The following is a 22,244-nucleotide window of genomic DNA, read 5'->3' on the forward strand; positions in this document are numbered from 1 at the left end:
AACTGTTTGAAATGGGACATCCTGATTATCACCACAAAAGTTTTTTTTTCTCCTGCTGATAATAGCCCACCTTAATTGATTACTCTCATTAGAGTTGGTATGGCAACCCCCATTTTTTCATGTTCTCTCTAACTTCCTACTGTATTTTCCACTGCATACATCTGATTAAGTGGGTTTAGCCCATGAAAGCTTATGCCCAAATAAATTTGTTAGTCTCTAAGGTGCCACAAGTATTCTTTGTTCTTTTTGCTGATACAGATTAACATAGCTACAACTCTAAAACCTCTCAAAAAAGTTAGTACAGCCCTGGGTCCCTGGGAGCAAATGGAGCCAGGAGCCAGAGTGGCGCTAGCTTCCCATGGATCAAAGGGATCTGCCAGTTTTGGAGGGCTTTTTAATGAGAAATCCTTCAAAGTCTCTGTGTGTAACTTTAACCATAGCAAGGGACAACTGGAGACCTTGAAAAGGCCTATACAAGATCGCAGATAGACATTTCCCTTCTCATTTAAGTTTACTGCCGTTCAGTGATGGTTATTAATAGGTATCAAGTTTCTTTGTTCTGGTTAAGGCATCTCTATTTTCTTCTTTTGGGGGCCATTTTGGAATCTCAGTATTTGCACAGAGAATAGTCATTGGCTGATAAAGACAGTCTTTAAATAAAGAAACAATTTATTAGAACACCCTCTGCTTAGGTACATGAAGATGTTACAGACAAATAGACAGATTATCAGAATATACTTTTCTAGGAACAGTATCTACAATATATAAAACTTGCCTTGGAATGTCCAGGCATTAAATTAGTTCCTACTGTCAAACATGAGGAACCATTGTTTTGATGTGCTGGCATATTTAAGAGCCATTAAAGGTAACAAGTTCTACTACTTTGTAGCAAATGTCCACGGTGCAATTCTCTCCCAAAGCAGATCAAAGTGCTTAAAAAGACAATCCACCAGCTGTGTTGATACTTTCATATGTAAAAGAACTAGGCTTGAATGGCAGTTTCTCTTGCTGTTTTCCTAACACTCAAACTCCATCCAAATGAAAAGTTTCAAATAACAAAGGAAAATCATAGCAATTACAGTCCAACTTTCTTTTACTCATATTCAGCACTGTAGCGTTGTGTTTATCCAGGCTGCTGTGCTCTTGCTGCATATTCAAGGGGCCAATACAGATTTCAGAGTTTGAAGTGTGTTTGGAAGAATATATATTTGTATTCTGGGCTATTATCCAATATTTTCTCACTAACCCTTATATTAGACAATATCTTGTCAGAATATCTGCATAATACAGCATTCAAATGAGGCACTGATTTGTTCAACTGTACAGCCATATCCGAGGCAGAACATAAGAATGCTGAGTGACACAGGTTTAATTTTAGCTGTGCCCCCTCATGAACTGCTCAGTTGTCATATTGTATTAGACTCTGTGTACTTGTTCCCATTCTTTTGACTGGATATTTACTGTCTTTTTATGATAAAACTATATTTTAATTTATTATTTGTATTACAGTAACACCTATGGCCCCAAATTAGATTGGAACCTCATTGTGAGAGGCCTTATATAGCATACAGTGAGAGATAATCCCTTATACTTGCTCTGAAGAGTGAACAAACTAAATAGGATTATTTCAGTCATTTTACATGTGGGGAACTGAGGTACAGAGTGATTAAGTGACTTCTCCAAAACTGTATAAGATGTCTGTAGGTCTCCTGAGTTCTGCTCTGCTGCCCTAACCAGACCATCTCAGATGTTGTCTTTTAATTCTGAATGTCCACCTGGGATTTAAGGCTCAGTGAGGCTGGGAAATGTTCAGTTAGTTCTTCCCTTTCAGGACTTGGATTTGGTGAGAGATTTTGAGGGCACCAACCAGAAACCCAGACTATGTGTGTGCTTCCAGCCACCTGGTTACCTCCATTGCAATGCCAGCTCCACCCCCTTGCCTATCTTTTATCATCTCTTCTCAACTGTTCAAGGAGCATCTGCTCTTGCTGAAGTTAAGAGGCTCTATGCTGTTGCTGAGTGCAGCTCAAACATAGGAATTTGCCATATTGGCTCAGAGCTGTGGTCCATGTACTACAGTATCCTGTATCTGGCAGTGGACAGTGATAGACACTTCAGAGGAAGGTACAAGAAATCCTGCAATAGGCAAAGGTGGTATAATCTGGCCTCTAGGGGAGTTTCCACCTAACCCTTAATATTTAGAGATTGGCTTAAACTCTGAAGCATGAGCTTTAGATCCACTGTAAAACTTCTCGTTGTAGTTCTTACTATTATAGCTGTGGATGTTCTTGCTATTCATGTATGTGTGCAATTTCTCTTTGAATCTTGCTAAGCTCTTGACTTCAGTGACATCCTGAGGCAATGAGTTCCACAGTCTGTGAAAGAGTATTTTCTTTTATCAATTTTCAATTTGCTGCCTTTCAGTTTTATTGAATGTCCCTTTGGTTTTGAGTTATGAAACAGTGAGAATAGAAGTTCTTTAACCACTTTCTCAATACCATTCATTATTTTTGTATACTTTTATTGTCTCTTCTTAATCATTTCCTTGCTAGTCCTTATCTTTTCCATTTTTCTTCAGATGAGAGCTTTCCTATCCCCTAATGATTTTTTCATGCTCATCTCTGAACCCCTTTTAATCTGAAAAGCTTTTTGAGATGGGGTGACCAGTATTGCATGTAGTATTCCAGAGGAGGATGAACCATTGATTTATATAACATCTTCATAATATTTTCCATATTTTTCTCCATCCCATTTCTTATGTAGTCTAGCATTTTGTTAGCTTTTTGACTTCAGCTCTATGTTGAATAGAGGTCTTCATTGAGCGGGTTGCCAGATCCTTTTCCTGAGATGATTAGAGTTACTTTAGAACCCAGTTAGATGTATGAATGATTCAGATTTTTCCATGAACCATGCATTACTTTGCATTTATTAACAGAAAATTTCATCTGCTGTCATGTTGCCTGAGCTTGGTTGCCTGAGCTTGGTTAAGAATTATGAATATAGCATATTTATAAACTACATGAGAAAAATGAAATATATTATTATTTAATAATATTATTATTATACCATTTAAAAAGTCAACATTTATAGGTGTCTAAGTATAGGGGAGACTTGTGATATATATTTCAGATACCATTGCATTATAACTGTTGGCAAATGCTTGCCTCTAAATGGTATCCACTATATCTAAGGCCAGAAGAGCTTTATGAAAGCACTTATGTGCTGTGAAAGGTACATTATTGTAATATACAATAGAGTTGGAAATGGTAGATCATGCTTACCCAGTGAACTGACATAGAAGTAATTTAAGTGAGCCTGCATTTTATTTTCTCTTACATCAGGCTCTCATATTTCTGAAATCAGACAGAGGAGCACTGCCAGGACAAGGTTCAGAAATGCAGATTTTATTTTTCCAATGCAGTTTATTAAAGGTGAGAAATGGGAAGAATCCAAAAGGGATTGGTGGTTCAGTTCTGATGAACAGTGAAAGGTTTGGATCCTTGAGGTGAAATCCTTGCCCCACTGGAATCAATGGCAAAACTCCCATTTATTTCAGAAGAGTCAAGATTTCACTACTGAACTTTCTGCCTTGGCTCAGAAAAATCATACTATTTTCTGATAGTCCTCCAGCTTGATCCTCACCTTCCATCCTCAATTAGTGGCCACCCTCAGTTTTCCTCCTTTTCAGCAACTCCCTAGGAACTCCTCTCCTGTACTTTCCATTTCCATCATAACTCTCCCACTCCAACAAAATGAGGTTAAATCTTTAGATTTATTTAACGTAAGGGGAAAAAAGAGGAAAAATTTGTCTTTAACTTGAAATCGTAAATAGCCCTGGGACTAGTTATTCAACCAGACATAGATTGTAGGACTAGGGAACATCATTGGGAGAATGTTGTAAAAAAATAGGGAATCTGAAAGATTATCATGGTCTACATTTTCTTAAATAAACCACATTAAAATAGTGAAATGGGAACACTTTGAGAATTAATCAGTCAATGATGCCTTTAGGTTCTTTGACCAAAATGGCCATTTTCTGTACCTGCGGGAATATTTGCATAAATGTCTATCAACTACAGCAACCTCCCGGTAACTCAATTCCACTTTAAGCAAATCTGCTCCCTATTAGGCTTGAAATGGCACCTGACAGAAATTTTAAAACTGATTAAAACGGATAGCCATTGCTAAATGATTTGGCCTGGTAAATGTCAAACAATGCTTACTTGGAATTGTACCATGTAAATGTCTAGTTTGTTGAGTGTTACTTTCTTGTGCTGTGTGATTTGTCAAGGCTTCTAATGTACTTGTACCAATCAGGCTCAAATTGCAATTTGATAATATTCAACCCTAGCTAAAGCTGATCCAGTAAGCATTTAGGGTGAAATCCTGGCTCCACTGAAGTCAATGGGAAGTTTGCCCTTGATTTTAATGGGACCAGGATTTCATCTGTACATGGAGAATAGTGGACAAATTCGTATGGGTCTTTGAATTAGACTAACAGATTGATTTTGCTGTCCTTTCTTACTGAGTTTCATGGTGAACTGGTGAGTTTCCCAGACTCAGCCCTGGAATAAGCAGTTGCAATTCCAGTGATGTCAGTGGAGTTTGAGGTGTTACTTCCAGGCTGTTTTTGGCCTACTAACTACAAAGTATTCATCTTTCAATTCCAAACAGCTCTGTCTCTAAAAAGTGGCAGGAAATAACTGATATGATAAGTTAGTTTAGCTCTTTCTAAGATGACACTTAATGGGTCAGCAAAAGCCAGTGCTTTATGTTCTTGTCAAGCTCTGATCTTCATATTTTTTCACTAGATTCCACATATGGACAGATTCTGTGAAAAATGATGGGTTAAAACATCATTTTGCTCACTTACCTCCTCCCTCACAGTGATATTGTGACTAATAATGAAATGTGTGTTCAGCACTTTGAAACTGTAAAGCACTGTGAAGTGCTAAGTATTAAGTATTATTATTACTTTCACAGATTTTGTTGTATTCTATGGAATCCAAATTTTCATGTAAAAAAATGAAGTTTTGGGGCCTCTTCTTTGAAAAGGTAACCTTTCTTCTGTGGCTAAATGTACTGTAGATTTAAATGCAGTCAGCTTTGCAGAAAAATGTCAGTAAAAATACCAACATATGGTACCATCCTACAATTCCTGCACATGCAGAGCTCTTATTGACTTAGGATCCAGTCCTGCATGCATTTATGCACATGAGTTGTCCCATTAAACTCAGTGGGATTGTTCATGTGTGTAAAGTTACTTATATGCATAAGGATTTACAGGGGCCAGTCTTAAATGGGAGTTCTGCAAGTGGCAGGCTTGCAGGATCAGACCCCATAGCATTTGCAAGCCTGTGAATTCCAATTATTTTACTTATATAAGATAGCAAGTTCTAAGTCTACTTGAAACCATAACATCAGATTCATGCTTGGAGTTTCTGATGCCCATAAATTTGTGAACCTACTTGGACATTGTGCAAGGTCCATCTTTTTTTTCCAGGTATCTGGGAGCAGGTTGTCTGAAGGGCTTGGGAGCTTCATTTGTGTATGTGCCAAATATTTTTTTTATTGTGGTACAATGAACAGGCAGTTAAGTTATATAATTTATACAAGAATTTCTGTGGGAATGTACATTTTAACGACAATGTTGTAATACGTCTTCTAGCATAGGATGAGTGACAACTGAATGTCCAATATCTTTATGAATGGATGTAAATAACTTAAATTGATATGAAATTCTGTGTATAAGAAGATGAGGAGGTAAACTTACATCTGAAGGGCTTTGTCTTGCATCCTTGACTTATGCAAATAGTTCCACTCAAGTCAGTGGGATAAGAAAGCTCCAGGATTGGGCCCAAAATGAGAGGTATCCTTTAGATAATGATTAGGGCTGTCGATTAACTCCAGCGATTAACTCAAAAAAATTAAGCGCAATTAATTGCAGTTTTAATTGCATTGTTAAACAGAATTCCAATTTAAATTTATTAAATATTTTGGATGTTTTTCTACATTTTCAAATATATTTATTTCAGTTACAACACAGAATACAAAGTGTACACTGCTCATTTTATATTATTTTTGATTACAAATATTTGCACTGTAAAAATAATAAACAAAAGAAACTGTATTTTTCAATTCACCTCATCCAAGTACTGTAATGCAATCTCTCTATCGTGAAAGTGCAATTTACAAGTATAGATTTTTTTTTGTTACATACTGCACTCAAAAACAAAACAACGCAAAAAATTTAGAGCCTACAAGTCTACTCAATCCTACTTCTCGTTCAGCAAATCGCTAAGACAAACAAGTTTGTTTGCATTTACAGAAAATAATACGGCCCACTTCTTATTTACAATGTCACCAGAAAGAACAGGCATTCACACAGGGCTTTTGTAGCCAGCATTGCAAGGTATTTATGTGCCAGATATGCTAGACATTCGTATGCCCCTTCATGCTTCGGCCGCCATTCCAGAGGACATGCTGATGAAGCTCGTTAAAAAAATAATGTGTTAATTAAATTTGTGACTGAACTCCTTGGGGGGAGAATTGTATGTCTCTGCTTTGTTTTACCCGCATTCTGACATATATTTCATGTTATAGTAGTCTTGAATGATGACTCAGCACATGTTCATTTTAAGAACACTGTCGCTGCAGATTTGACAAAATGCAAAGAAGGTACCAATGTGAGATTTCTAAGGATAGCTACAGCACTTAACCCAAGGTTTAAGAATCTGAAGTGCTTTCCAAAATCTGAGAGGGACAATGTGTGGAGATTGCTTTCAGAAGTTTTAAAAGAGCCTCGGATGTGGAAACTACAGAACCCAAACCACCAAAAAAAAAAAATCAACCTTTTGACTCAGATGATGAAAATGAACATGCATTCGTCTGCACTGCTTTGGATCATATCAAGCAGAATCCATCATCAGCATGGACGCATGTCCTCTGGAATGGTTTTTAAAACATTCAGGGCCATATGAATCTTTAGCGCATCTGGCATGTAAATATCTTGCAACGCCGGCTACAACAGGGCCATGAGAACACCTTTCAGGTGACATTGTGAACAAGAAATGGGCAGCATTATCTCCTGCAAAAGTAAACAAACTTGTTTGAGTGATTGGCTGAACAAGAAATAGGACTGAGTGGACTTTTAGGCTCTAAAGTTTTACATCATTTTATTTTTGAATGCAGTTATTTTTTTACATAATTCTACATTTGTAAGTTCAACTTTTATGATAAAGAGATTGCACTACAGTACTTGTATTAGGTGAATTGAAAAATACTATTTATTTTGTTTTTTACAATGCAAATATTTGTAATAAAAATAAATATAAAGTGAGCACTGTACACTTTGTATTATATGTTATAATTGAAATCAATATATTTGAAAATGTAGAAAACATCTAAATATTTAAATAAATGGTATTCTATTATTAACAGTACGATTAATCACAAAATTAATTTTTTAATCGCTTGACAGCCCTAATTATGGTGATTGCCTAAAATTGAAACATGAGGTAAAATTTTGAAAACACCCAAGTGACTTAGATACTTAAAACCCAATTTTAAAAATGGCTCAGGCACTTCAGACAGAGCCCTAGTCTCATTGAATTTCAATGGGATGTACGTTTCTAAATACTGAAATCATTTTTGAAAATGGGATTTAGCCTCCCATGTCACAGAAGCACTTTTCAAAAATTTATTCTTGGTCCCTTCACTGGAGCAAAAGCAATTCAGTGCTTTATCTTTAGTCTAGAGGTAGGATGTGTGGCCCTCTTCCATCACTGCAGCTTCACAGTCATCTAGCAGAGGTGTTACCCTATCCGTAGACATCTTTTTTATTGTGCCTCCCACCGTTATCTTGGGTTATCAAAGCTTTTATACAGATTTAATATTAGGTATCCCTTCCCTGAAACATCTTTATCATACCACAGAGCAATTCAAAGAGCTTGAATTTCCTTTCTATTAAAATATACTCCAGAGTAACAAAGGCCTTGATTCTGTAGTTCACTGTGCATCAGTCACCCACTGCACCGATACCCAGCCCCATTCACTACATTTATCTCACTGGGGTTCCGTGCAGGACAAGAGATGCCCCCATGCAGGATGAATAGCAAAATTGGGGCCTTAGTGCATAAATGCTTGGTTCAGATAAAATTGCAATTGTGTTATGCCTGGATCCATACATATGGTATATTGTATACACATCCTCATTTGCAAATGCAGCTGCAGAGTGAGTATATAGGTAGTAAAAAGCCAACCTCTGAAATTCAGAGGTTCAGATCAGGTAAGCATCCAAATGATTTGGATGCTTATGTAAATGTTATTTGAACCTGGAAATCTCATGAGACTAGACTAGCTCCTTGAGACTAGAAAATCTAGTGGAAATCTCATGAGACTAGAATAGCTCCTTTCCAGTATTTGTTCCTTCCAGTTAGGGTGACCAGATAGCAAGTGTAAAAAATCGGGACTGGGGTGGGTGGCAATAGGTGCCTGTATAAGAAAAAGCCCCAAAATCAGGACTGTCCCTATAAAATTGGGACATCTGGTCACTCTACTTCCAGTTGGCCAATTAGTCAACCACTGCAACCAACAAAAGGTTCAATTTCAGTGCTGGAATAAGTTATAAGCAATTAAACAATAAGTTATAAACAATTTAAGTGTTGTTATGCAGGCAAAATTCCCTTTAAAGCCACAATGTCTGTAGGAATGGGCCCTACGGCCTGTTCCTGCTCCCATTGAAACCTATGGCAAGATTTCAGAGGTGCTGAGCAGTTGCAGCTCCATTAAATACAACTGGAAGTGTGGTTGCTCAACACCTCTTCAGTTCAGGACCATTGGCTCAGGCCCTAAGTGACAGAGGTCCTCAAAATTTTGCAAAAACAGAGGAATTCTTTTAAATTCCCTCTGTATATTGGCAAAACATCCATGCAAGCTTTTTTTAAATTATTAGTTCTTTTTCCTCCTACTAGTGTGCCAGAGCCCCTGCAATGGGCTGTAGTTAGGCTCCTAAGTTATTTGCATGGCATACTTAGAAATAAAGAACTAGTCTACTTAAAATGTGAGCAGTTAAGTGTGTTTATTCATCGATACTAAGGTCAGAAGGGACCATTATGATCATCTAGTCTGACCTCCTGCACAACGCAGGCCACAGAATTTCACCCACCCACTCCTGCGAAAAAACTCTCACCTATGTCTGAGCTATTGAAGTCCTCAAATCGTGGTTTAAATACTTCAAGGAGCAGAGAATCCTCCAGCAAGTGACCCGTGCCCCATGCTACAGAGGAAGGCGAAAAACCTTCAGGGCCTCTTTCAATCTGCCCTGGAGGAAAATTCCTTCCCGACCCCAAATATGGCGATCAGCTAAACCCTAAGCATATGGGCAAGATTCAACAGCCAGATACGTGTTGCTTTACTGATGAAACATTTGCAAATATAAATTAATTTTTCAATAAAAATCAGAGCAATTTTCCAATACAAGTGGGTATGGTTCATTACTTACAGGCATTATCATTTTTTATGCTTTCTCAGTTTGCATTCAATATGAGACATACAGACAGATTTGTAGAGCTAAATTTGCAGTGATAGATACTTGCTTTGAATATCTGAGAAATTTCCAGTTCTTTTCACACTGATTCCCTTTAGCAAAGAGCAGAGTTCCAGGAAGTTACAGATGCAGATCCTTGATTTTTCATTGCTTAAAGGTTTTCAGGTCTCTTGCCCTAGCACACTAATGTTAACAGAGCTACTTCACAATTTCAAGCAATGCTTTCAGTAATTAAAGCTGATGCTAGCTGCCTCCCCTCCCTTGATGCTGACACAAGGTAGAGAAACTGGCATGTTCTCAAGAATTATGGTCAGTGCTTAGAGAGAAGAGAACAGCCTAGCAGCTACTTGAAATAGAAGAGCAGCATTTTTAAAATTGGAAAGTGCAAAGGAGTACCCAGGAGAAGGTGGAAGAAGGAAGAGGAGGGGACAGATGCTGGGGGAATAGAGGAAATGGATGGGAAAGGATGCAATTCTGACATCCATCAGAGTTTAAGTTTGGTGCAGTGTTCCATAGCATAGAAAGGGAAGCTTTAAAGAGTTTTACAGGATTTTAAAAATTGTTAATAAGTCTTCAAACTAAGGGTCAAGTGCCATCCTTATACGCTATCCATGTATGCCAACATATATCTGGGTCATTGCCATGAAAGGAATAAATCGTATATATGGACTAGTCCTGTTGTCTCTAATGGCCTCGTCCCTTGAAGTCAATGAAAGATTCCTCTCTTTCTCCAATAGAACCCCAGTAAAAGCCACAGCTCTTGTTGCAGGATTAATATGATATATTTCCTCAGCCCCTAGTTAATTTGGCCAAACTGGTCTGGATTACTCTAATTTGCTATGTTCAAAGCTTCCTTAGTTTTGTATATTAACTGGCAGTGCAACTTTATTTGTAGGAGACATTAGTGTCCTCAATTATGAAAAAATGTAAAATATTGTTATAAGAAAATATAAGGCCTGCTCTTGTAGAAAAGTGACTGAATAAGATCATTCTGTCATTTTTATTGTGTCCTTTAAGAAACAGGGCAAAAATTCTGCCACATTCTGGCTTGTTTATATTATATTTTTTAAGCTTGCTCTGACATTGATATTCAAATTAGGCCAGGTACTGGGATCCTCAGGAGTAGGGCAGATAGTGAGGAGAGGAAATGTACAGGACAAACCCCAAGAATTTGATAAATTCATAATGAAAGTAAATAAGTAAATGAAATTCTTTAGAAGACTGGTAATGGGACACGAGTGATGCCCAAGAACATTCTGTTTTGTGTCCAAAGTAGAGTCCTTAGCTGAGTGATTTGGGACCTTGCTGCAGGTGATTGTTGGCATATCAATGTAATTATGAATTTTATTTATTATAAGATATTTTTCCTTGGAAAAAAATCTCCTTTTTGTTTTGATTTTTAATTTTTTAAAATATGCTTTGTAATAAAGTTGCACAATAGTCAATGAGAACACAATTAATGGTGACAAAAATACATAAATCCCACCCAAGTATGTGAAAGATGTGATTTTATATAACAGTATACAGGCAATTATACCCAATCATTGTGCAATCTAACTGTGCAAGAATCATAGACGTTAGAGATGGAAAAGTTGCTCTTAGATCACCCATTCTAACATGATTACACCCCTAGAGCTATAGCCAGCTGAAAATATTTGCAACCTACTGCGGTGCAGGCTCTGGCTGGGCAGCGCTTACCTCAGGCGGCTCTCAGAAGCGACTCGCGTGTCCAGCTCATAGGCTCAGGGTCACCCAGGGTGGCTTGATGCTCTGCCCCTGCCTGCAGGCACTGCCCCCGCAGCTCCCATTGGCTGTGGTTCCCGGCCAATGGGAGCTGTGGAGTTAGCATTCGGGCTGGGGCCAGCACGTAGAGACCTGTTGGCCGCCCCTGTGCCTAGGGGATGCAGGCACCTGTCGGTCACTTCTGGGAGCCACCCGGAGCAAGGACAGGTAGGGAGCCTGCCTTAGCCCTGCTGCGCTGCCAACCGGACTTTGGCCTATTAAAATCTCCCGTATTGCCTTTAATAATCACAGGGAGACTCCCAGCCAATCCGGGAGGGTTGGCAACCCTAACCGGTGCTGGAGAGTTGACTTTTGCTGGTTCCTTGATTTGACTGAGGGGCCTTCTTTCGCTGCTCTTGGGCTGTCAACTAAAAGTACTGGCCACTTTGGAAAAAGTTGCCATAAGTTTGTGTGTATTTCAGTTTCTCCATCTTTAAAAAAGAGGTCAGTAATACCTTCTCTATCTCACAGAGATGTTGTGAGGACTAATTCAGTAATGTTTGTTAGGTTCTATGAGATCCTTTAATGGGAGATGCTTTGTAAATGCAAAGCATGGAGTATTACTATTTTCATGATACTTCTTGGTGATATAGTGAGTTAACTACCATTAAATACTGTGCTAGTGTTGTGACTAAATCCAAATGGACTGTTATAATAATTAACTGCTTTGTCTATATAATAGTTCTGCTTTTCATTGGATAATCAAAATTAGGTCATTCCAGTGGAACATTTCTATTTTTGTTTCTTTTGTGTAGCCATATTTGTGCTGGAGATTCTGGGCTAACCACCACAATAGACTAGAATCTGTGTATAGAACAATGAGTTTTCATTTTAATATGATAACAGGCCAGAAATAGGTAAAATAGATTGATACAAGCAAAACAGAAGTAGAAAAGAGTAGAGAAAGATTAATTTAATACCACAGTAAAGCCGGGGGATGAGATCTTGATCCCATTTAAGTCAGTTTAGACTTTTGTGAGGTCAGGATTTCACCCAAGATACAGAATAAGATTTTGTTGTTTTAATTGAATATTGAATTTCCTCTAAAACCTTACTTAAAAGTCTATTAAATATAATAAATTATTACTTAAGTATCCAACAATATACCAGACTGCTCTGGTTATAACTTTGCTCTTGCCAAAGAATATCAATGAATTGCTATTTTATCATGGGTATTGTATTATTTGCAAAGAGGAAGATACCCATTTGCACTGTAGCCAGAGCCAGGCTTTGATTTTTAGACAACCAATGGGGACCTGAGAGGGGAGAGAGACTTTTCACAGGTGTATAAAGATCACTCCAGCTGCTCCTTCACTATTGTGTTGCCTTTGAAAGCTGGTTGCTGATGTCAGGTTATGACAAGCAGCATATTCTCCGGCTTCCATTTCTGTTGAAGTCTCTACTTGTTTGTAGCATGCACCTGCAGTAACTTACCCACTACTGCGTTCTCAAGAGCAAGTTTGCAAAAAGATGGTGCTGAAGTGAGTTGGAAGTGTAAATTCTTAAATGCATAGATGATCCTCTAAAGGATTGGTTTAAATAGCCTAGATATTTATCGGCTTTTGAAAAGTTTGCCTTCATAAGCTGAATTTTGAGGAGGAATATGAATGCCGAAATTAAACTGAAATATTCCTTGAGTTTTCAAATTTTTGTTTGCAGAATTTGACAGCTGCAAGGACTTGCATAAGAAAAGGAGATGAATTAATCAAAAACTGAATACCATATACCTTCATTTACAAGCCACCCTTGATTAGTAATCACTCCTGTTTAGTAGCCACAACTTTACTACAAAAACTACAGGAGCAAATAATTAACTATAATAGAAGCGATAGCTTCTACATGTATATATTTGGTATCTGCTGTCACCAGCAATAACACAGAGTGGTTGAAAGAAATGTTATCTTATTACAGTACTCTGGGACAAATGTATAATTGAGACAAATAGTATGTTTTGGAGATGACTGTACAGTATAAGAAAGTGACTGCTATGGGAGTGCATCTGAGTAGCTGATGAGTAAGGCTCCGTGTTTGTCACAGAAGTCACGGAAGTCATGGATTATGTGACTTTCCGTGACCTCTGTATCTTCTGCAGCGGCTGGTGCACCTGGACTGGGGGCAGCCTGAGCAGCTCGGGCAGCCCCTGGGCCAGGCGCATTGGCTGCTGCTGGGGCAGTCTCAGGCCCCCACACCTCGCAGCAGCAGGAGCTCAGGGGCTTAGGGCTGGGGGTTGGGGTGTGGGGCGGTGCTTACTTTGGGGGGTCGCCTCAGAGGGGTGACAGCAACTCCCATCCCTCAGATCTTATCTCCACATGCTGCCTGCGCCTGCAAACACCGCTCCCGCAGCTCTCATTGGCCGCTGTTCCCAGCCAATGGGAGCTGCCAAACCGGGGCTTGGGGTGGAGCGGAAGCTGCATGTGAAGCTAGGAGCTGGGGTAGCCGCTTCTCAGAAGCCAGGTAAGGAACCTGCCCCAGCCCTGCCAACCCCTCCCTCCAGTACCCGCAGTGCCCCCCCCGAGCACCCGTGGTGCCCCTGGGCTGTGCCTTCCCCCAAGTACCCACAGATCCCCCTGGGGCTGCCCTCCTGAGCTGCCCCTCCCCCCAAAATTTTGTCAGGGGTATATAATAAAAGTCATGGACAGGTCACAGGCTGTGAATTTTTGTTTACTGCCCATGACCTGTCCATGACTTCCACTAAAAATACTTGTGACTAAAACATAGCCTTACTGATGAGAGATGCTCAAATAATGTCAGACACCTGCTAATGAAAAGTTTAGGGAAATGGAAACCAGGTTGAATTCAGTGTGTTCATAGTCCTTTATTATTTGCTGTTTCTTACTTGTAGTTTAGTTTGTATATATGTTTTTGAATAGCAAATTCGGGGGCTTTTGTTGAGATTCACTTAATCAAAAATGAAGTTCAGTTTGTGACAAAACAGTTTATAAGGGTTAGGTCATCCAATTGGGGAACAGAAACAATACCACATGACTTAGGTGACCAGTCACAAAGCTTGAGTAGTGAAGTCAAAATATCAATTAATTAACTAAATGCTCATAATGTATCCATCAAAATTATTTGAATGGATTTGCATAATGAACACATTCAGAAGAATCTAGATCTGTTTGTAGACAACTTGTAAACAGGAAAAAAGGTCTAAATTCACCAAATAAATTGTTCACAGCAAATATTTAACCAGCTTTAATTTGGAGATTGAAGTCTCTGATTGAAGTCCCTGAGACCTTCTATGAAAAAAAGGCTTTATTTTCATATTTGTACTTTTAAAATTAATATTTTAATTAGCTACAATACTGAACTGTGTGTGTTCTGTCAACAGACCAGCAGTACTCCTGGTCACCTTCTCAGCACTTCAATGAAGAAAGATTCTCGCCTGCTCCGAGGAACATGAAAGGATTATCTGGTAGTCGTAACCAACCACAATTATGTTCTGCTCATACTTGTGGCTTAGCATCCCCTGAAGATTGTGAACATACCCACGATCATATCCACCATGGGCAGGAGCCAAGGCAATCCTATCTTCTCAGCCCTACAGAGAGCTGCCCACTGGACCATCATCGCTGCTCACCACGAAGCTCCATCCATTCAGAGTGCATGATGATGCCCATGGTTATGGGCGATCACATGTCAAGTAGCACTTTCCCCAGAATGCACTACAGCTCACATTACGAAACGAGGGACGATTGCGCCATGTCTCACGCTAACCCTAAGATTAACCGAATTCCTGCCAATCTCCTGGATCAGTTTGAGAAACAACTTCCTCTCCACAGGGATGGATTTCACACTTTACAATATCAGAGGACCTCAACAGCTGCAGAACAACGCAGTGAAAGCCCAGGAAGAATACGCCATCTTGTTCATTCAGTCCAGAAACTTTTCACTAAGTCTCATTCTTTGGAAGGATCATCCAAGGGCAATGTCAATGGGACAAAGGGAGACAGTCGAGGGGACGACCATCATCATGGACATCATTCCAAGCATAGCAAAAGGAGTAAAAGTAAGGAGCGAAAACCAGAGACCAAGCATAAATCTGGAATGAGTAGCTGGTGGAGTTCTGATGATAATTTGGACAGCGATAGCACTTATCGCACACCTAGCGTGATTAATAGGCATCATGTAGATCATATTTCCCACTGCTACCCTGAAGCTCTCCAGGGGCACTTTGGGGATCTCTCACTAAAGACTTCCAAAAGTAACAATGATGTGAAATGTTCTGCTTGTGAAGGGCTAGCAATGACCCCTGATGGTAAATACATGAAAAGGAGTTCTTGGTCTACACTTACAGTAAGCCAGGCTAAAGAAGCGTATCGCAAGTCATCCCTTAACCTAGATAAGCCTCTGGTTCATCAGGAAATCAAACCTTCCTTGAGGCCGTGCCATTACCTTCAGGTAAAAGCCAGATTTGGTTAATATTTGTAATAGAAAAGCAATTAGTTATAATTTATGCCAGAAAGTCATTGTAAAACTACATGGATGCCCTGTAAATGTCTCTCAAACATTATGGTATTCACCTACTGCAGATATCTTGGAGGTGAGAAATCTGCAGTATTTATTCTTTATTAAGAGGATTCAGATTGAAATGTGAATAAAATTGACGTAATGTTAACTAGTCTAATTTTAATGAATTTGTTTTCAGTACCTGGGTTTATACTGTATTTAAATCTTAATGAAGTCTGTGTTTCAGATTACAGAAAGGGGCACTTTGCACAGCAGTTTTTGTCTAGAATAAATGTATAGAAGACCATTATAAATTAAAGATATTAAGCTAGTCAGGGTGAGAGCTTTCCTTCTGTTCTGTCACTCCCACGTCTCCTCCCAAAACTTCTTAACAACACAGGGCTAAATTTACTGGTAAGCTCAGTTGCTTTTGCTGCTCTGATGTCGTGATGCAAAGTAGTTTAATTGGCTGGAGAAACTGGGTTTATGGTTGCTTTGCATCCCTGAAGTGGTGCAAAGCAGCTGAGGGTACCAGTGAATCTGGTCCTGTCTCTTTAAGGCTTTGTCTGAAAAACTCAGGTGCTGAGCAGCATGACATTTAGTGTATCTAACATGAGGATGAAGGTGTGAGCCATTCCTGTTGAAATTTGAATAGATGGCCTTAGGGAGAGTAAATATTTCAAATCTTGATATTTAGACAACTTAACTAGCCTGAAAACTCCATTGCTGTTGTGAGTGCCTTCACTCTCATTTTCTTTTAAAATCAGATTTTCTCTCTATAGAAATTGTTTGTCCCATACGTTAACCCACTCTATCCCTTCTCACCTTTTGTGTCTTGAGTATCTCCAAATCTCTTTGGTTTCTGTGGAAGCCAATAAATGTAGAATAAAGGGAGGAATGTTTGTTCTAGTCCTGTGCAGTGCTTTTGGTCTCTCCAAGCTGAACGGGACTGTAACAGGGTGGTCTGGCCCCTTGAAGGAAGTGGGATTTCATGCAGCCAACCCTATGCCACAACATGGCCCTTTTAAGGACCAGGTATTTAAGGGAGCAGCAGACAAACAGGGGAATAGGGCCAAGGTGTTAATCAGAGAGCTATCTCCTGAATAGGATAAAAACCCAGCTGTTAATGGAGGAGAGAGAAAGGAGAGTCTGTGAAACAGCCCTGGAACCCAGCTACTGATGCTCTGGGGAAACTGGCTTGAAGCACTGCACAGCCTCATGAAGGAGGGCTGTGGACTCCCTTAACCAGGGGATAGGGTTTGGGCCAGCTATGCCCAGGGAGACTGTATTTTTGTAAAGACTAGGCCCTAAGAAAGTGAATATAACTTGATTGCAGTTAAATATTACTTAAAGTAATTTGGGAGAAGCAGGAGGGAACGAGGACGGCATGTCAGCAGGGCCAAACCCATGCCGCCAGGGGGTCGGCTGTGAAATAGCACGCTCCCCCAACAACCAATGCTGCAAGAGCTGTATCTTGTCAAACATCTGTAGAAACATTCCATATCTTTCCAATTTCTGTCCTTTATTTCACTTTCTTTTTCTCCGTCCTTTCTGTGTTGAGCTCTCTCTCTCTCACTCAATTCTGTCTTTGTGTCTCCTTCTTTCTCCCCCGAGCAACTCTCAGTTCTTAACCCAGTTAGCCTCACTCCCCCACACTTCATTCTGCTCAAATGATCAGTAGTGAAACAGTTAATGCTGAAATTGGAAGCGTTATCATTAAGCTTTAGAGCCAACAGCCCAGTGAGATGAGTGGGACGCAGGAGACTTCATTCTTCTCAAAATCATTATTTTAGGCTGTTTGCAAATTCAGGAAAATATTAGAAAGGAAGGACAGTCCAAAGATTAGGATTCTAAACTAGGATTTGGGAGGCCCAGTTCAAGCTTGTACTTTGCCAGAGACTTTCCTTTGTGACGCTGGGCAAATCATTTAGCCTCTCCCTCAGATCTGCATCTGTAAAATGGAGATAATAGAACTTTCCTAACTCATGGGATATTTCAAGGATAAATTCATTAAAGATTGTGAGGTGCTTAGATGCCACAATAATAGGAGCCACAGATGTTCCAATAAAGAGTACTGCACGTAGCTCTATATTAGAGAGAGTTTTTTCAGAAATATGATGGTTAATTTTTGTATTGAAGTTTGTATTCTGTGGACTCTGAACATGACATGTAGGTCACATAAATCCATCAAGCTGGCTGGGTGTTAGACACCTCTGCACTAGACCTAGTTGGGTAAGCAAGTATGAGAAATCCCATTCTACAGATGACGTAATTAAAAAGATAGCTTTGAGGCATTTTCTTTGAGATGTACTATCTATTAGATGAGACATGAATCATTCATATAAGAGAGTTGGGCTGTGTTAGCAGCTCTGTCACATATTTCCTATCAGAAGTGGATTAAATCATTTGTTAATCTCCCTAGCTTCAGTTACATCATGTGTAAAATTGGAGAATATTTTCCTACCTTACATGGGAGTGCCTACTAAATGATAAGATTTACTCAGGCTGGTCAATCAGAAAGGTAGAGACAGTTCTCAGGATCCCGTGGTAAAAGTAAAGGCACTGCTAGCACCTCTTTTTGACAGACATATTTGGAAATGGATCCTGGCTAGTTCAGAATAATTGAAGATATTAAGGTGTTGATTATTCAGCTAAATCAGCCATGCAAAGCATTTACCTGAGGTGTCCACATGATCAGTTTTGCAGGAAAAAAAAATCCATGTAAAACCTCTCTGGGTATAGCGTTAAAAGTATGTGACATTCAAAGGTTCAAAGACAAGGGTGTTTTCCATACCAAATTTAAACATCGAACTGTCCATTTAGATCGTGGCCATGTAACTATGGAATCCTAGGCAGATATTTTTTTTCACACAGAGGAAGTGTATATTTTTAACTCCTTTCTGTTTATCTTGGGTATTTATATGGCCTGAATCACTTTTGGTATCGGAGCACCTCACAATTGTCCATCTATTTATCCTCACAACACGCCTATGAGGTAGGGAAATGCTACTGCCCCCCATTACAGGTGATGATCTGGGGCGCAGAGAGACCAGTGACTTGCCTGAGGTCACTTAGGAACTCTGTGGCAGAGCCTGAGGTCTGGCGCTTAAATCTAGGTGTCCCAAGTCCCAGGCTACCCCCTAATCACTGTCTCATCCTTACTCTTCCTCTTGCCGAGAAACAGCTGAACTGTGTGTACTCAGATTTTCATCTTTGGGGAGTGACCAAGCCAGGAAAATTTCAGTGTGAAAGATGACAATTTTGAAAAAATATGAATAACTGAAAACAGAGGGTTAGAATGGAAACTCTTGTGCAGCTTTAACTATAGTGGTTGCTGCTGCTCCCCAAAGAATTTATCCCTTTATGTAGGAAGATGTTGGGAGCAAGGAAATGTCTATAATCTTCAATTATTGGATTCTTTGGCTAATTAGGTACAACACATTTGAAGCTGAAGCCTATTATTTGATTTATTTTACTGTTTGACATGAATCCCTAGGTGTGACAAGGATTTTCAGGGAGAAAGCTGGAAGTGAACTAAGTATCAATAGTAAAATTATAAACTTAAAAGGATTTTACAGTTTCCAGTATTCAAATATCTCTGAGCACAGCTGGAAGAGAAAAGGAAAGTACTTCAGGCAAAAATGAACAACTAACAATCAGTACAGTTTGGGAGCGTAGCATTATGTGCCATTGATTGATATTCCGTCCTCAGCCATTCAACAGTAGTTGAAGCAGCAGCATAAAATCGAGGTAAACACATCAATGGTACAGCGAATGAGTCAGCACTTAAAAAAGAAACTAGCATGTTGTGCTAAAAATGGCTACCGCCCCCTTCTGCCTTCCTGATGCATTGAAGTGCTAGCGTCATCCGTTATCTGCATTGACATTGCTAGCACGCAGGTAATAATAGCAGCAGTGGACTCTGTAGCATGAAGGGAAAACACTGGGTTTATCTCTCCTTCCGTTTCATGTTATCTTGAAAAAACAGAGCCAGTGTCAGTTGGGCTGCACTCTGGATTTAGGTGCGCCGATGTGGAGAAGAGCGCTGAGGAGGGGCCAGCGGAGGGGACCACTGAATTGTCACTTACACAGGTCCTAGTTTTGGAACCCCGCTGAGGCCACTGTTGCTTCAATACTGTAGAGTTACAGTCTCAGAAGGTCTGTGCCACAGCTGTGTGCTGTCTCATGGCTGGGAGGGTGGAATTCATCCTAACCCAACTCTATATGCACTACACTGTCACAAAGGCAGATTACAAGCTCCAGGTTTTGTCACATGAAACCCTATATTCCAACTATACACAACTACTTCCAGTGCTGAATAACTATTGAGTATAAATTACTCCTAATGTGTGTTACAATGAACTACTCATATGCATTCATTTCATAATGTTCCCAGTATCCATTATATATCTCTGTATAATTCTGTACTTGCTCCCTGAACAGCTTTAAAGATCTAGGGACTTTACACTAAACTGACACTCCTTCTTCCCAGTCTCTACATGGCCAAGGCTGAAGTGCTGCTCTTTGCAAAAGAAAAGTGAAATAATTATATGGACTCCACCATTGGTCAAGGTTATGACTAAAACCACTGAGCATCTCCAGTAATTACAGTGATTAATGACATGATAGCGTGCTGCCTCTAAGTGCTAAGAAGCCACTTACCATTTCTGATTAAAATACTGCTGCAGATGTGCTGTAGCTGGTTTTCCAAACAAAGTAACAAAAATATTCATAGTTTCATATCCTTCTAACAGCCAGTGCAAGTTGACATTATTGCACAAGTGGTGTCACCAGGATGGGAGAGAGGCTGTATTCCTACCAATATTTTATTAAGAATGATTCTCCTTTATATTTCCAGCGTGTTTTTGTTGTCAAAATAAGGTTCAACATTAAACAGAGAGGTAGGCTGAAAGTTGGTCTTTGCCACATTTGTCCAGGGCTACCCGCAGGGGCCCAAGAAGCCTGCAGCCACAAGTAACTTGATATTCTAGAGCCCTGGACCAATTCACACATGTGCTGGGGGTGCTTGCTCAGATTACTGCCACTGAGGCTAGATAACCACACACTCCCCTTGGCTGCCTAGGACTGAGCTGATCAGATAGTGCAGTTTTCGGTCATGGAGGTCACAGCACTCACTTTAAAAACATCTTTTAAAGAATGGACTCTGACCCCAAATGGTCACGATTTTACCACCCTTTCTGGGTCATCTTATAGTCCCATCTTTAAAGGATGTTTTTGAAGTTAGTTGCTTATGTGCTTAAATATCTTAGTGGCAATGTATTCACGGTCCCTGTTACTTCAAGTAAGGGAATAAATATACCCCCCTTTAGAATTGTACAGACAGTAAAATGTCTCCTAACAGCTGCAAAGTAACAAAAATACTGACTTTTCTCTGGCGGCTAAATAATTGCCAATGGAGTTTTGAGTCAGCTGATCAGAACCATAAAACTCATTTGTTAGGATGAGAAGAGTAGATGAGAGAGAAAATATATGTGCATTTCTATATAGCCCTTTTAAAAAGAGGGGTTTTAAAAGACATTTGTGCTATCATTTCAGTAATGCCCACATAATGACTGAGGGAAAAGCCCATGGAGGAAAAATGTGTCTTGCTTGGAATAAATAGGTGGCTTGAAACAGCAGTAAGTCAATGTGCTCTATGGAACGTCTAGTGCACAGTAGCAGGGTTCACCCCAACAGTTAGCACACAGCATGCTGCAGCAATGCAGATTTACACCCCAGTTTGCTGTGCAGTAAGTGTTGGTGCCCGGAAATGCAGTCAGAGAACTTCTCTTTTTCTATTATTACTTTACTCAATCACAAAATAGGCTTTCTGTTACAACTCCTACAATCAACAACCTTCTGCATGTACCTCAGTGATTATAAACTGATGCACTCTTGTAGATTTTACAGTTGTTTAACAGCTAAGATTTTTGGAGTCCTGAAAGTGAATATTTTTAAAAAGTGGGCTACACTTTTTGGTTCATGCAGCAAGGGCACATTAGGCCAGCTAGGTTATCTATAAATAATGCCCTGGATGTCACTTGCTCCTTATGGGCCAAATCCTCTTGCCTCCCATCAAGTCTGAATAGCCAAAGTTGGTGTGCGGATTTCCAGGGCAGCAGAAAATAAAGGCTTTTCTCTTCTCCCCAGACTCCAGAGCAACAGCAGAGCTTCTCCTTGACTACTACTGTAGGCTGTGCTGTGTCCTCACTATTTGAAGTAGTGGTCAGTGATTGATCTTCCAACTCACCCTTCTCACACACCAAACCCATCTGTGGAAGATGCAGAGGGAGCCCCATAGTCTTTGCTCTGTCGTCTGCAGAGGGCTTGAATCCAGCATGTGGGATTTCTTTCCTCTGTACATCAGAACGACACCACTTGTACTTCAGGCAGGGCCTTTTGTGGCCACAGAGAGGGAAGACGCATGATTATCCTTAGGTGAGGTAGAGTGACTGGAGAAATGCAA

At 39.8% G+C, this 22,244-nt stretch overlaps 1 protein-coding gene across 1 annotated transcript in view; it reads left to right on the forward strand.

Annotated features, from left to right (window-relative positions):
- DLGAP2 (DLG associated protein 2) overlaps positions 1-22,244 on the forward strand; it is a 695,707-nt gene that overhangs the window by 580,126 nt on the left and 93,337 nt on the right. Inside the window, exon 6 of the mRNA XM_073336187.1 lies at positions 14,661-15,730. Coding sequence (XP_073192288.1) covers positions 14,661-15,730 — 1,070 coding nt within the window. The remainder of the gene's footprint in view (positions 1-14,660; positions 15,731-22,244) is intronic.

The sequence above is a fragment of the Lepidochelys kempii genome, chromosome 3, assembly GCF_965140285.1.
Source record: "Lepidochelys kempii isolate rLepKem1 chromosome 3, rLepKem1.hap1, whole genome shotgun sequence".
In the NCBI taxonomy this organism is placed as follows: Eukaryota; Metazoa; Chordata; order Testudines; family Cheloniidae; genus Lepidochelys; species Lepidochelys kempii.